The sequence below is a fragment of the Drosophila pseudoobscura genome, chromosome 4, assembly GCF_009870125.1.
Source record: "Drosophila pseudoobscura strain MV-25-SWS-2005 chromosome 4, UCI_Dpse_MV25, whole genome shotgun sequence".
NCBI lineage: Eukaryota > Metazoa > Arthropoda > Insecta > Diptera > Drosophilidae > Drosophila > Drosophila pseudoobscura.
Window position 1 is genome coordinate 19634243 of NC_046681.1, and position 12607 is coordinate 19646849.

Consider the following 12607-nt stretch of genomic DNA (forward strand, 5'->3'; position numbering starts at 1 on the left):
GTATCCGGCAGCCGATCTGGGCGCGGCATGTCTCTCCGTGCTCGGGAGAGTCCCGCCAATCGACTGCCATCCTAAAAAGGGACATCAATTTTCTCACGATTTTCGCAAAAAATCATGATGGTTACATCATTAAATTTGCCAAAAATTGGCCTCATTTTCGAAGTCGAGGTTTTGATGCCGTTCGACAGTCTGGATCCTCGCGATCCTAGGAGAGTTGGTCCTTGACCGATTTGACCCCATTTCTCCGAGATATAGCCTTCCGAAGCTGTGGATTTGTATAACATTACAATACTGGTTTTTTCTGTAGGCCATATCTCTGGTATCCGGCAGCCGATCTAGCCGTGGCATGTCTCTGCGTGCTCGGGAGAGTCCTGCCAATCGAATGCCATCCTAAAAAGGGACATAAATTTTCTCACGATTTTCGCAAAAAATCATGATGGTTACATCATTAAATTTGCCAAAAATCGGGCTCATTTTGGAAGTCGAGGTTTTGATGCCGTTCGACAGTCTGGATCCTCGCGATCATAGGAGAGTTGGTCCTTCACCGATTTGGCCCCAATTGTCCGAGATATAGCCTTACGAAGAATCATAGCCATGATTCCACTGCTGTGTCCCTGAGTCGACAAGGTGGCGTGCCGTCCGCTGCAGCAGCGACCAGAGATCGACGACGAAATTGTTGGTTCACGCCCACGGGAAATAATGTCAGCAATCAAACGCTGGGCTATAGCTTTGAGACGCGTAAGTAAATCAGTATATATGTAATTGTGTATATATTTTAATATAAATCTTCCTTCACAGAGGACTTCTGTACCCTACACATTGCCACAAAAGGAGTCGTATCCGATTTCCCCCCGCCAGACGGAGTTCTATCCAGGCATTACCGAGACCCAACCCAGCCAGACAGAATTCATCGTCATCCCTCGACCTGGACATCGATAACTAGGACAACCAAGGGCAGAACACTCTAGATATATCATGTTGTTGTTAGGTTTAAGGATATACACTTTCATATATTTAGATAGTAGACAAAAATGTTTTCCACATGTTTAAATATTTATACTTAGCTAAGTTATGATGAATAAAACTTTTGAAAAATTATCCTTGCTGTTTTCTGATTGGGGGAAACTATCCCGATTGCAAAAAGGCGTGGCACGCCCAGATCGGTTCACAATTAGGGGAGAAAACGAAATCTTATTGATTGGGGAAAATGTCCTTGATCCTTGATAAGGACTCCATAAAATCAGGGACATTTTTCCAATCTCAGGAAGCCATCGCAAGGCCAATTCGGCCCACAAATAGCAGAGAAAACTATGTATGTATGGTTGGGGTTGTTGGAGTCCTTACGAAAGGATCAAGGAGATTTTTCTGATCACGGCGGGCCATGGGACGACCCGATCGGGCCCCAAATAAAAGAGAAAACAAGATATATATGTCTAGAGAAAATATCCTTTATCCTTGGTCCTTGATAAGGACTCCATTAAATCAGGGACATTTTTCCGAGCACAGGAAGCCGTCGCATGTCCCGATCGGGATTCAAATAACGGAGAAACAAATCTGGTTTGTAATTTGTTATTTTTGAAAAAGTAGTTCAAGAAATCACCAATAGCGGCGCCACCGTACAACATGGAAAAACTCGCGTCAAATGGCCAAAATCTGGATGGGATACCAGGCGAACAGAAATCAGCAGAAGGTAACTGAATTTTTTAAAAATTAATGGTCCCCCAAAAGTATGCACCATTTTTTTCAATTCCTACAGTTGCTTGCTGCTGATTTCTGTTCGCCTGGTATCCCATCCAGATTTTGGCCATTTGACGCGAGTTTTTCTCTTTTGTACGGTGGCGCTACTATCGGCGAATTCTTGAACTACATTTTCAAAAATACCAAATTACAAACCAGATTTGTTTCTCCGTTATTTGAGGCCCGATCGGGACATGCGACGGCTTCCTGTGTTCGGAAAAATGTCCCTGATTTAATGGAGTCCTTATCAAGGACCTAGGATCAAGGATATTTACTCCAGACATATTTATCTTGTTCTCTCCCTTATTTAGGTCCCGATCGGGACGTGCGACGGCCCCCCGTAATCAGAAAAATGTCCTTGGTCCTTCGGTAAGGACTGCAACAACCCCAACCATACATACATAGTTTTCTCGGCTATTTGTGGGCCGATCTGGGCGTGCAACACCTTCCTGAGTTTGGAAAAATGTCCTTGACTTAATGAAGTCCTTATCAAGGACCAAGGATAAAGGATATTTTCTCTAGACATATATATCTTGTTTTCTCTTTTATTTGGGGCCCGATCGGGTCGTCCCATGGCCCGCCGTGATCAGAAAAATCTCCTTGATCCTTTCGTAAGGACTCCAACAACCCCAACCATACATACATAGTTTTCTCTGCTATTTGTGGGCCGAATTGGCCTTGCGATGGCTTCCTGAGATTGGAAAAATGTCCCTGATTTTATGGAGTCCTTATCAAGGATCAAGGACATTTTCCCCAATCAATAAGATTTCGTTTTCTCCCCTAATTGTGAACCGATCTGGGCGTGCCACGCCTTTTTGCAATCGGGATAGTTTCCCCCAATCAGAAAACAGCAAGGATAATTTTTCAAAAGTTTTATTCATCATAACTTAGCTAAGTATAAATATTTAAACATGTGGAAAACATTTTTGTCTACTATCTAAATATATGAAAGTGTATATCCTTAAACCTAACAACAACATGATATATCTAGAGTGTTCTGCCCTTGGTTGTCCTAGTTATCGATGTCCAGGTCGAGGGATGACGATGAATTCTGTCTGGCTGGGTTGGGTCTCGGTAATGCCTGGATAGAACTCCGTCTGGCGGGGGGAAATCGGATACGACTCCTTTTGTGGCAATGTGTAGGGTACAGAAGTCCTCTGTGAAGGAAGATTTATATTAAAATATATACACAATTACATATATACTGATTTACTTACGCGTCTCAAAGCTATAGCCCAGCGTTTGATTGCTGACATTATTTCCCGTGGGCGTGAACCAACAATTTCGTCGTCGATCTCTGGTCGCTGCTGCAGCGGACGGCACGCCACCTTGTCGACTCAGGGACACAGCAGTGGAATCATGGCTATGATTCTTCGTAAGGCTATATCTCGGACAATTGGGGCCAAATCGGTGAAGGACCAACTCTCCTATGATCGCGAGGATCCAGACTGTCGAACGGCATCAAAACCTCGACTTCCAAAATGAGCCCGATTTTTGGCAAATTTAATGATGTAACCATCATGATTTTTTGCGAAAATCGTGAGAAAATTTATGTCCCTTTTTAGGATGGCATTCGATTGGCAGGACTCTCCCGAGCACGGAGAGACATGCCACGGCTAGATCGGCTGCCGGATTCCAGAGATATGGCCTACAGAAAAAACCAGTAATTTAATGAATTTTCCAGTTGATCCGCCGCTATATACTCGAGATATATCAGAAAAAGACTATATATATATCATACTTACATTTCAATTGAATATTCGTTGAATTTTAAATACATTTTCAGATCGCTAATCGAATTGATTACAGCTTGTTAGCCAATTTGAGGGCTGGGCTGCCTGTGCCACACTGTCAATCCAAGGCGGCTCCACTCGGGCCCTGGCGCTGTCAGCGCTAGTCAAAGTGGCTGCCGTTTCTTACGCAAAACTGAAGAAGTGACATGAACAGGAAACCCAACAGCGGAGCCCGCTGGCCACGGGGGCGACTGGGACTGGCTGGGACTGGGAGCCACTGCGCTTGGCACTAAATTAAAATGTCAGTGTCGTGTTACTTCCGGCGCCAGAGTTGCCAGAGCAAGAGCCGAGCGACGTCGCCTGCATTGCCACTTAAGTCAAATTGCATGGCTATAAATTTGGTGCCAATCAACTTAAACATGGCACATTATGCAACGACTGCAGCTGCAGCTGCAGCTCCTCTGCTCTCTGGCCCTGGCCCTAGCCCACATTCCTTTCCACAAAATCAAAACGCATGCCATTTAATTTAAATTCTTTTGTTTTGTGTTTTTTTTTTGATGTTTTGCTTTATTTTACCTTCGTTTTAAAACTGAATAAAAAAATATTGTATGTTTTGTTTCATGTGTGAGGACTGTACGTGAGAGTGTCTGACTGTACGCGTGTGTATGCATCATAAATATTTTAGCTAATGTTTTCTCTTTCGTTTTGTTGTGATGGGGTGGCTGGCAATTTGTTGAATTGAATCAGAAATCAGAAATGCATACAAAATAGTTAACAAAGTGTTTTATTATTTGAACAGCGCCCGAGGGCATAGCAATTCTGTTTCTGTGTCTCTGTTTGTTCATGCAGTTGCTGCTGCTGCTGCTGCCTGATCTACATACATATACTCGTATTTTTATTCACTTCATTCATTCTTGTTTTTGAATGATGCCGCATGCCACAACAACATTTTGTCTGTCAGTCAAATTTCAAAATATCGTATACACTCGTGTGTATATTTTTGCTAAATAAAAAAGGTTTTGATTTTGTTTCTCTTTTTTTTTTGTTGGAAATATATTTTTAATGGATTTCGTTTCGTTTTTGTGGATGGGGAGGGGGTGGTGGAGGGGAAGGGGAAGGAGGGACTCTTGAAATGAAAATATTATGCTTTTTACTTATTTACAAATAATAAGTAGATGTATATGTATGTGTATATATATATATGTATGTATATATAATGTATATTCGCTTAACTTTTTTAAGAGTGTATAATTTATATAATAAAGATTCTCATTTCGTATTCTTTTTTGCTTAATTTATCCGTTTTCTGTGTGTTGCTTTTTGCTTTTTGTTCATTTAACGAGATTTTTTGTTTCTGAATTCGCTTTACTTTTTATTTTTTATTTTTTTGTGTGGCATTTGCTCTCTTAAACATTTGCTTACTAGTTAAATTCATTTTGAAATTGTTAAAATTAACTACAATTTAGTTTAAGTTGCCGCTGCTTGCTGCTTATTTACTTTTTGCAATTCAAGTAAATATATACAAATTACACATGTATTTACAATTAAATCTTAGCTACACAAAATGTTCCGCATCGTGTCTAACGTCTATCGTTAATCTTTTATCGTTTATCGTTTATCGTTTACCGTGTGTGTGTGTCAAAAAGTTGCAAAAAACACTTGAAGGGGAATTAATAAAACAACGCACAATGCACAAACAAAACATTTATATTGTTAACATAACTTAATGAATGAATGAATCGTTGTTAGATTGGATTGGGTTGGATAGTAGGCTTAACAATAATTACAAATTATTTTAATATGATTATTAAAATTTTGAATTTCAACAAAAAGCTCGTCAGGATTCGAAACAATAATGGAAAACAGAACACAATCATTTTTTTTAAATTAAATGCTACATTTTTTAAATTATATTAAAGTTTTCTTCGAATTGGAGGAGTTTGTTTTTGTGGTTTTCTATTTTTCAATTATTTGTAATAATCTTTTAAAGTTTTCTGTTGTAGTTTTTTGTTGTTATCATAGAACTTACTTAAAGCAACATATTTTTTTCTTTTTTTTCTCAGATTTATTTAAAAATTTAAAACTAGTTTAAGGTAAGTTTTTCTTAACTTTTTTTAAAGTTTTTCTTGGTTTTTTTTTGTTTTGTTTTTTTGTGGCAGGTCGTACTGTTTAAATATACTTTTGTTTTGTTGGAGAATCTGTGAGAAGAAAGCACAGAACCAACGCGAATCACTTAAGGATTAATTCGTATCTGTATCTGTAGATCCCTAAGCCTAGGTGTGTGAGATTTTTCTTATGTTTTCTTTGAAATTTGAATTTGTTCTCATTTCAACATTGGATGCCTTAAAGTTTTACACGTTTCTCGTTTCTCGTTTCGCTCGCAAACTGGGACCTAGATCATAGACTGTACTATTAGCTAATATTTAAGACCTACTTGCTACCTGCTCGTCGATCGTAACATTAAGTGCTCGTCCAGTGGGTGATGTGTCTGTAACTGTAGCTGTAACTGTGTGTATCTGTGTATAGATCCGATAGATCCCATCTGGATATCTAGTGCTTATGCCTATGCCTGTCCATCATATGTATCTGCTAGGGTATGATGGAGGGGCCCGTATCGTATGGTATGGTATGGTATTTATATGTATATCATTCGTTGCCAATAAAACTCAACACACGTTCGTCGTATCCCTCAACTAAGCTTACATCAAAAAATATATATTTATATTTAAATAAAAAAAAGTATTCAAAAATGGCCACTTTTCAAATTAGAATTTGAGTTCAAGAAGTTGAAGAAGTACAAAAATAATAAGACTCTTTTTTTCGATGATGATGATTATGAGTGTTGTGTGTAAGGGTTTACGAGTAGATTCGATTCGATGGTATAGCATGTGTGTGAAGGATATAGAGATATAGATAGATATATTGAGTGCTGGATTTTGATGCCGGAATTCCTGCTTTGTTTTGCGTTTTTCTAGACAATGATCTCGCGTATGACGCGGCGATTCTTGGCATTCGGCGTTGTCGAGTACTCGCCCTCGAAACTGTCATCGTAGCTGAGGGACATGTGCTGTTGGGGTGGCAGGACCTCATCCTGTTCCATATGCTCCATATTATACGGATTCGGCAGGCCGCTTACGTCGTGATATGGTGAATCTGTACGAAGCGAAGAGACGGGAGAGAGAGAGAGAGAGAGTGGGAGAGTGGGAGAAAATTGTTTAAATTAGTTTCACAAAGTAAGCGGAAAATTGCCAAAATCATGCTCAAACAATTAAAAACAAAATGCTAATCAAAGAAAACCAAACCCAACGAAAAGTCGAAAAACAAACACACGGCGAGGCAAGTGTTTCGTGTGTGTGTGTGTGTGTAGGGTATATGGTGGGTGGTAGGGTATATGCTGTGTCAAAATCATAGCAAATTAAAAAACGTAGGCTCGAACGGAACGGAACGGAAAAAGTAACTCAAAAATCTCCATCATCACCCTTCACGGTAATCGAATATTCGGCTCGTCCTTTTTGCTGACTTTTGGAAACTTACTTCAGCCTGCGCGCTCCGTTAGAGCGTAACATCCTGTATGATGTCCGCTGATGTTTCGTGATTCGTGGTTTAATTTATCAATATCAATATTGTTTTTTTTTTTTTGTTGGTGATTTTGCATGAGGCAAGACATGTGAGTGCGGGAGAATATTGGGAGAGAAATTGTAGAGAAAAGCCAAAAAGTTAGGGAAAAGTTGTCAAGTTTTTGATTGAAGTTGATGCGGCGGCTGCTGCTGGTGAGAAATGCTTAAGATGCTTAAGGACTAGCTTAAAATGAGGCCAAACACACGGTTACACCCATGCACACACAGGATACACAGTTATGCAAGAGCCTGAAGGATGGGAATTATGCCAATTAGAAAGGTTTTCGCAGTTTCTGGAAAGAGTCTGGCTTCAGGGTTTGCTCTACGCTCAAGTTTGTTTTGTTTTCGTAGTTGTGAATGTCAAAATGCATTGGAAAATCCCTTGAATGACATGTAAAGATAAGTAAAAGCACTCCCCACAGCCCCCTAATTCAAGTTCAATAATTGACTGATCAAAAATCGTTCTCTTTCAGCTTTAAATTGTCCATTTAACTATTGGGGATGCTGGGGATGTCCCCTCCAGCAATTGTTTTAATTTGTCAGTTGATTGCTTTTCCCCAAACGAGACAGAGAACTGCAATTATTGGTCCTCCCTCTATCCAGTATCTCGAATTGTAATCGAATTAGAGGACAGGCTGGAGAGGACATCCACCTCGATCCTCCTCGATGGGGAATGGTGTGTGTGTGTGTGTGTTCGGTGCTAGGCAGACCATGTAAACAGGACATTAATTTATAATCAAAGGACTTGGCAGGGCACTTGCTACAGCAAGCATTTGGCAAACATCTTTGTCTGCTACAAATTGTTGCATATTTAAGCACATCTATCCACGATGTGGATCCCCAACCCCTAACCCAACCTACCGCCCCAAAGAATGTCCGCAGCTCTTTTGGTCATGCAAATCCTTTCAAACAAAAGCAAAAAAAAAACGAAGAGAAAAGGATTCAAACACTAACAACCTTCAAACATTCACACGCTTTTGGCTTCGGCTTTGGCGCTGCTTTGTGTGCCAAATCGTTGGAAAATTTATTGGAATTTGAATTTCAAAATAGTCGAAAAAAAAGCAAGAGAGAACGAATCGAAATCGCCGCATCGAAATGCTTCTTTTTTTGTCCTTTCTCTGGCCAAATACCAATGTGTGAATGTCGCCCCCCCCCTCCACTACACTCGGCACCACTCTCTCCTTCGTTCCGTGCTCTGCACAAATGTAAAACGTAAATCCTTTTTAACAACTGCTCTTTAACATATTCCGCTTAGCCATCCTTCTCCTCCTGCTCCTGCATCCCTCCTCCTACTCTTGGGGGGCTGTTGGTCGTGTGAAAATGTCTAAGCGCGTTTGTCGCCATCCTCCAGCGCCTCCGCTTTGGCATCTGCATAAACTTGACCCAAAAAAAAAAAGTACAGAACTCTGGGAAAGTGTTGCAAGGCAGAAAGCCAAGAAGAGAATCCTTTTTTCCTTTTTTTTTGGAGCTTGGACTATTTCCCTTTCGAAGATTTGGCTCGGGCTTTCCTACCACTCTACGGTGTTTTATGGCCAATACGTGAGCCTGTGTGTGGATATTATGCGCATAACTTTATTGTGTGCCACGCCTACGCCGCATCACCTACCTCTCCCTCTCTCCCTCTCTCGGTGGCCCCTGGTTGTTGTTGCTTCTAGTAGTTTTTCCCTGCTCCGTTTTTCAATTTCCATTCCCTTTCCGGCCTTTCCTCCGCTGCCTGCCTTTCTATCTGTATCTCTCTATCTCTCAACTCAACAACTTAATCGTTTTTGCGTTAAGCATACGCACTGTTGGACTCCACTTTGCTCTACCTTTTTCCCCAGCAGCCTCCCCCCCTTCCATATGCAAATTTTCCAAGTGTGTGTGCCGATGTTGACTGGCGGCCAGAGTAAGTTTTTCTTTTGTTTTTCCCAACGTTTTTCTCCTCAACAGTCGTGTCTGTTATTCTTGCTGCTGCTGCGAGTACTTTCTCTCTTCCTCTCTCTTCTACGAGTATCCTTTCCTTTTTTTTTTTGTTATCCTAAGCCCGTAATAACCCATTTTTTTGTGCATGTGTGTATGTGTGTGTGTTTCTGTTGCCTTCGTTTTTAGTAAATTTTCGGAAACGTCGAAAGTAAACAAATTGCAGATGAGTTTATCCCACAAACACAAACACAGACACACACACACACACACACACTCACACAGCAATCTACAGTCGAAAAAACTACGATCCATTTCAGAGGGATATGAATTTTGCCGACATTTTGGAAGCATCCAATGAAAATTCCCTTTACAAAATTTCTTATGCAGAAATTTCCTGGCGAAACCGCAACCTTTTTATGCATTTTCCCCCCAAGCCATAGCAGGTGCAAAATATTCCGAAAGTAATCCTCATTTCTCTCACTGCAGAAAAAACAGGGAACAAAACAAGGAGTTAAAACATAGAGTAGCAAAAGCCAAAGCGCTTATCATTTGTTGCCCTTTGGATGCGCCTTTCCCAGCCACTGGCTTTCTCTCATCTTTTAAACTCCTTTCTCCATCTACGATCCACCCTCCCCTGTCCGCTCCTCCTACACTGACTCCCAAATCCACTTAGTGTGTGTTTAGTGCTCTGAAGTGTGCTGCTCCTTCGACTGCTGCTGTGGCTGTTGCGGCCCTGCAACTCCCCTTTTGGTCTTTTCCTGTTGCAAAAATCCCGACTCATGTGATTTATCTCATTCCCCTTCCACCTGTATTTCCTGGAAGGCCTGGAACCCGGCCAGCGAGAACGAGGGAGTGCCAAAGAACATGGGTTTTATGGCACTTTGAATAAGTTTCCCTGTCATTGGCGAAGCATTTATTGCTCAGCCTAAAAGCAAACTGCACTTCGTGTATTTCAACGCAGAGATAAACGAAGGGATGGGCCTCAACAGGATTCCAATGGAGAGATCTATGAAGATACAGGGTTTACACGAGGGAAAGGCCAGTCCATAGGAAAGTCAAAAGTTGCCAAAAGTTTCGCGATGTATAGTCCAATATTTCACCCTTAGCCTTACGATACTTTGGCGATTTTCTGGAAGTTTTTCGATAACAAAAATTCAAATACTTTACTCATTATGCCAAAAAATATTCGTGTTATTTTCTGTGTCATTTGGGTAGGTTTTTGCGAGGGGTTTTCCAGGAAGATCTACAAAATCTTCAAGGCGAAGACGCAATACTTTTCTATAAGTCCAAAACCGAAATACTTAGGGGCTCGTAAATATTCTTTTCTTGAATTTCCCATCTAAAAGTTTTCTTAAATACCCATGAATCATTAAGATACCTTAAACATTCCCCTACATATCCCTTTCTGCAGACATTTTTCTTAAATTCCTTTAAAATTGCTTTCACTTTCATTTTCATTGGCCCCCATCTTCCCTTTGCTGCTGCCCACAAATTTGTCATGTATCTGTATATACTATATATGTGTGTGTCTTAGATATTAATCAAAATCGTTTATGTATATTCATGAAGTAGCAATTTGAATAATCTGCTAAAAGCCTGGCCGATAATCTGTCACTACATCTCTTTCTTTGGCGTTTTATCCTCATTGTGGTGGTCGCTCTCTCTCTTTCTCTCTCTTTGCTTTAATGATGAATTAAAGCCATTTCCATGTATGTGTCTGTGTGTGTGTGGCTCATACATGTATTCATGTGTGCGTGTGTGTGTTTGACAAAAGACCAAACAAAAGCGCTCAACCAACTGACACAAAAGTCTGCATAATCAATCAGTCAGTATGTGTCCTACTGCCCCCCACCCCCCACCACCCCACCGCCTGAGCCTTTCCTCCTCTTGGCCCTTTTGCACCCTCCTGCTGGCCCGCTCATTGCTGATTCTATAACCTTCTTTGCATGTTAACAGATGAAAAAAAGAAGATGCTTCTTGCTTACGAAGCATTTTGGCGCCTGGCGCAGACTTCCTTCCGGCCATGGCCAGGCACCTCATCGAATTCCGCTCCCCCCAGCCCACACCACTCTCCCGCTCCCGCTCTCTCTCTCTCTCTCTCTCTCCGCCCCTTTGATCACTCACTTATTTGCTGCTGCATTTTGCATTGCACAAAAGTCAGGATGAGGTCTGAGAGAGGAAATCATCCTTGGGAATGGGGAGTGGAAAGTGGGGGGGTTCAAATGTGAGTTTGGCAAGTGTAAAAGCTTTTAAACATACAAACACATACACACAGACACACAGATGGTAGTCTCTGCCACTCGCAGATACACAAACACAGACACTGACACACACATGGACGCTTCGGATGGGGCTACAGTTGCATGCAAGCTGTGCATAAGCTGACATCAATGTAATGAAGATGTATTTGCATATTGTAGCACTGTCAATCCTGCCACTCCCACTACCCTTTCCTCTGGCTTCCCCATCCCCCAACCCCATCCCTTCTCCCCCATTCAACCATCTGCTGCTGCTCCTTCTCTTCTTCTACTCTTGGCCTGGCTTTTAGTTTGCTTTGCTTTTGATGGCACTCAAGGGGGATCTACTACTATCTGCTGATGCTGCTGCTGCTGCCGCCTCTGTGAGTCCTCGCACTGCGGCTCCTGCTGCTGCCTCCTCTATACGTACGTATTTGTGTCCTTCCCTTCCATATCTTTCTAGAAGTGGTAGTATATTGTTGCTACTTTTTATTGGCATGGCAATAGTTCCTTCCAACACTTTCTTCCACTCTGCCACTCTTTCTCGTTCCAAGATATCTCGGGACAGCTGTGCCACTCGTTTTGGCATTTTCAAAATGCTTTTTTCTAGTTTTACAAATATTATACCCTTTGCCGAGGGTATGTTGATTGGGAGCACAACATTTGGAGGCCCTAAAGGGTATCAACATCTTTCAAGCTTTTCACACCAACACTAGGCCGTTAGCTATCTCTCCCTTTTGCCAGAGGAAGCGAGAGAGAGAGAGAGAGATATATATCAATCATCTACCATAGAACGAGTCCTACTATAAGTGTATCTATATCTCCGAAGCCCCAATCTTTTCCTTCCATATTTTCTAGAGCCTTTCTTAGTTTTTTCTTTAAGTGTATTCTTTTTTGGTTGTTTTTCTGGTCGCTCCTGCGTTTAACCTCGGAGTAAAAATCGGACATGGACGAATGTCGCATCCGCCTGACCGCCCGCCAGGGTTGTCATGTTTTCTTCGGTGTTTTGGGTGTTTTTTGCTCTCCCTTTTTATTGCATTTTATATGCACGCACCAAAGCGCAAAGAGCAACACACAGAGAGAGAAAGAGAGGAGGAGAAAAAAAAGAAATGCCAGCTAACAATATTCAGCAGGCAACAAAAACAACATCCTGGTTTTCGGGGGGCAATAAAACCCCCCAAAAAAATATAACAACCAAAAAAGTGTGGTATTTTTTTTGCGGGTTTTTGGTGCTCATAAAGCGTAAAGATAACACAGACACAGCCACTGGCAGACACACAGAGAACACACGTGCCTCATAGTTGTGGCCACAACAGACAGAGATACAGATACACAGAGAATATTACGCATACGACCCGCTGGCGCTTTACAGTCACTGCTG

At 41.5% G+C, this 12607-nt stretch overlaps 1 protein-coding gene across 2 annotated transcripts in view; it reads right to left on the reverse strand.

Annotated features, from left to right (window-relative positions):
• Window positions 1–4853: 4853 nt before the first annotated feature.
• ed (hemicentin protein echinoid) overlaps window positions 4854–12607 on the reverse strand; it is a 119577-nt gene continuing 111823 nt past the window's right edge. Inside the window, exons 8-9 of one of the 2 annotated variants that reach the window (XM_015180372.2) lie at window positions 7005–7051; window positions 6528–6623 (exon numbers count right to left, since the gene is read on the reverse strand). In XM_015180372.2, coding sequence (XP_015035858.1) covers window positions 7023–7051 — 29 coding nt within the window. In that variant the 3' untranslated portion in view covers window positions 6528–6623; window positions 7005–7022. Of the gene's footprint in view, window positions 6624–7004; window positions 7052–12607 lie in introns of both variants that reach the window. The other variant, XM_001356449.4, reaches the window with a different exon arrangement.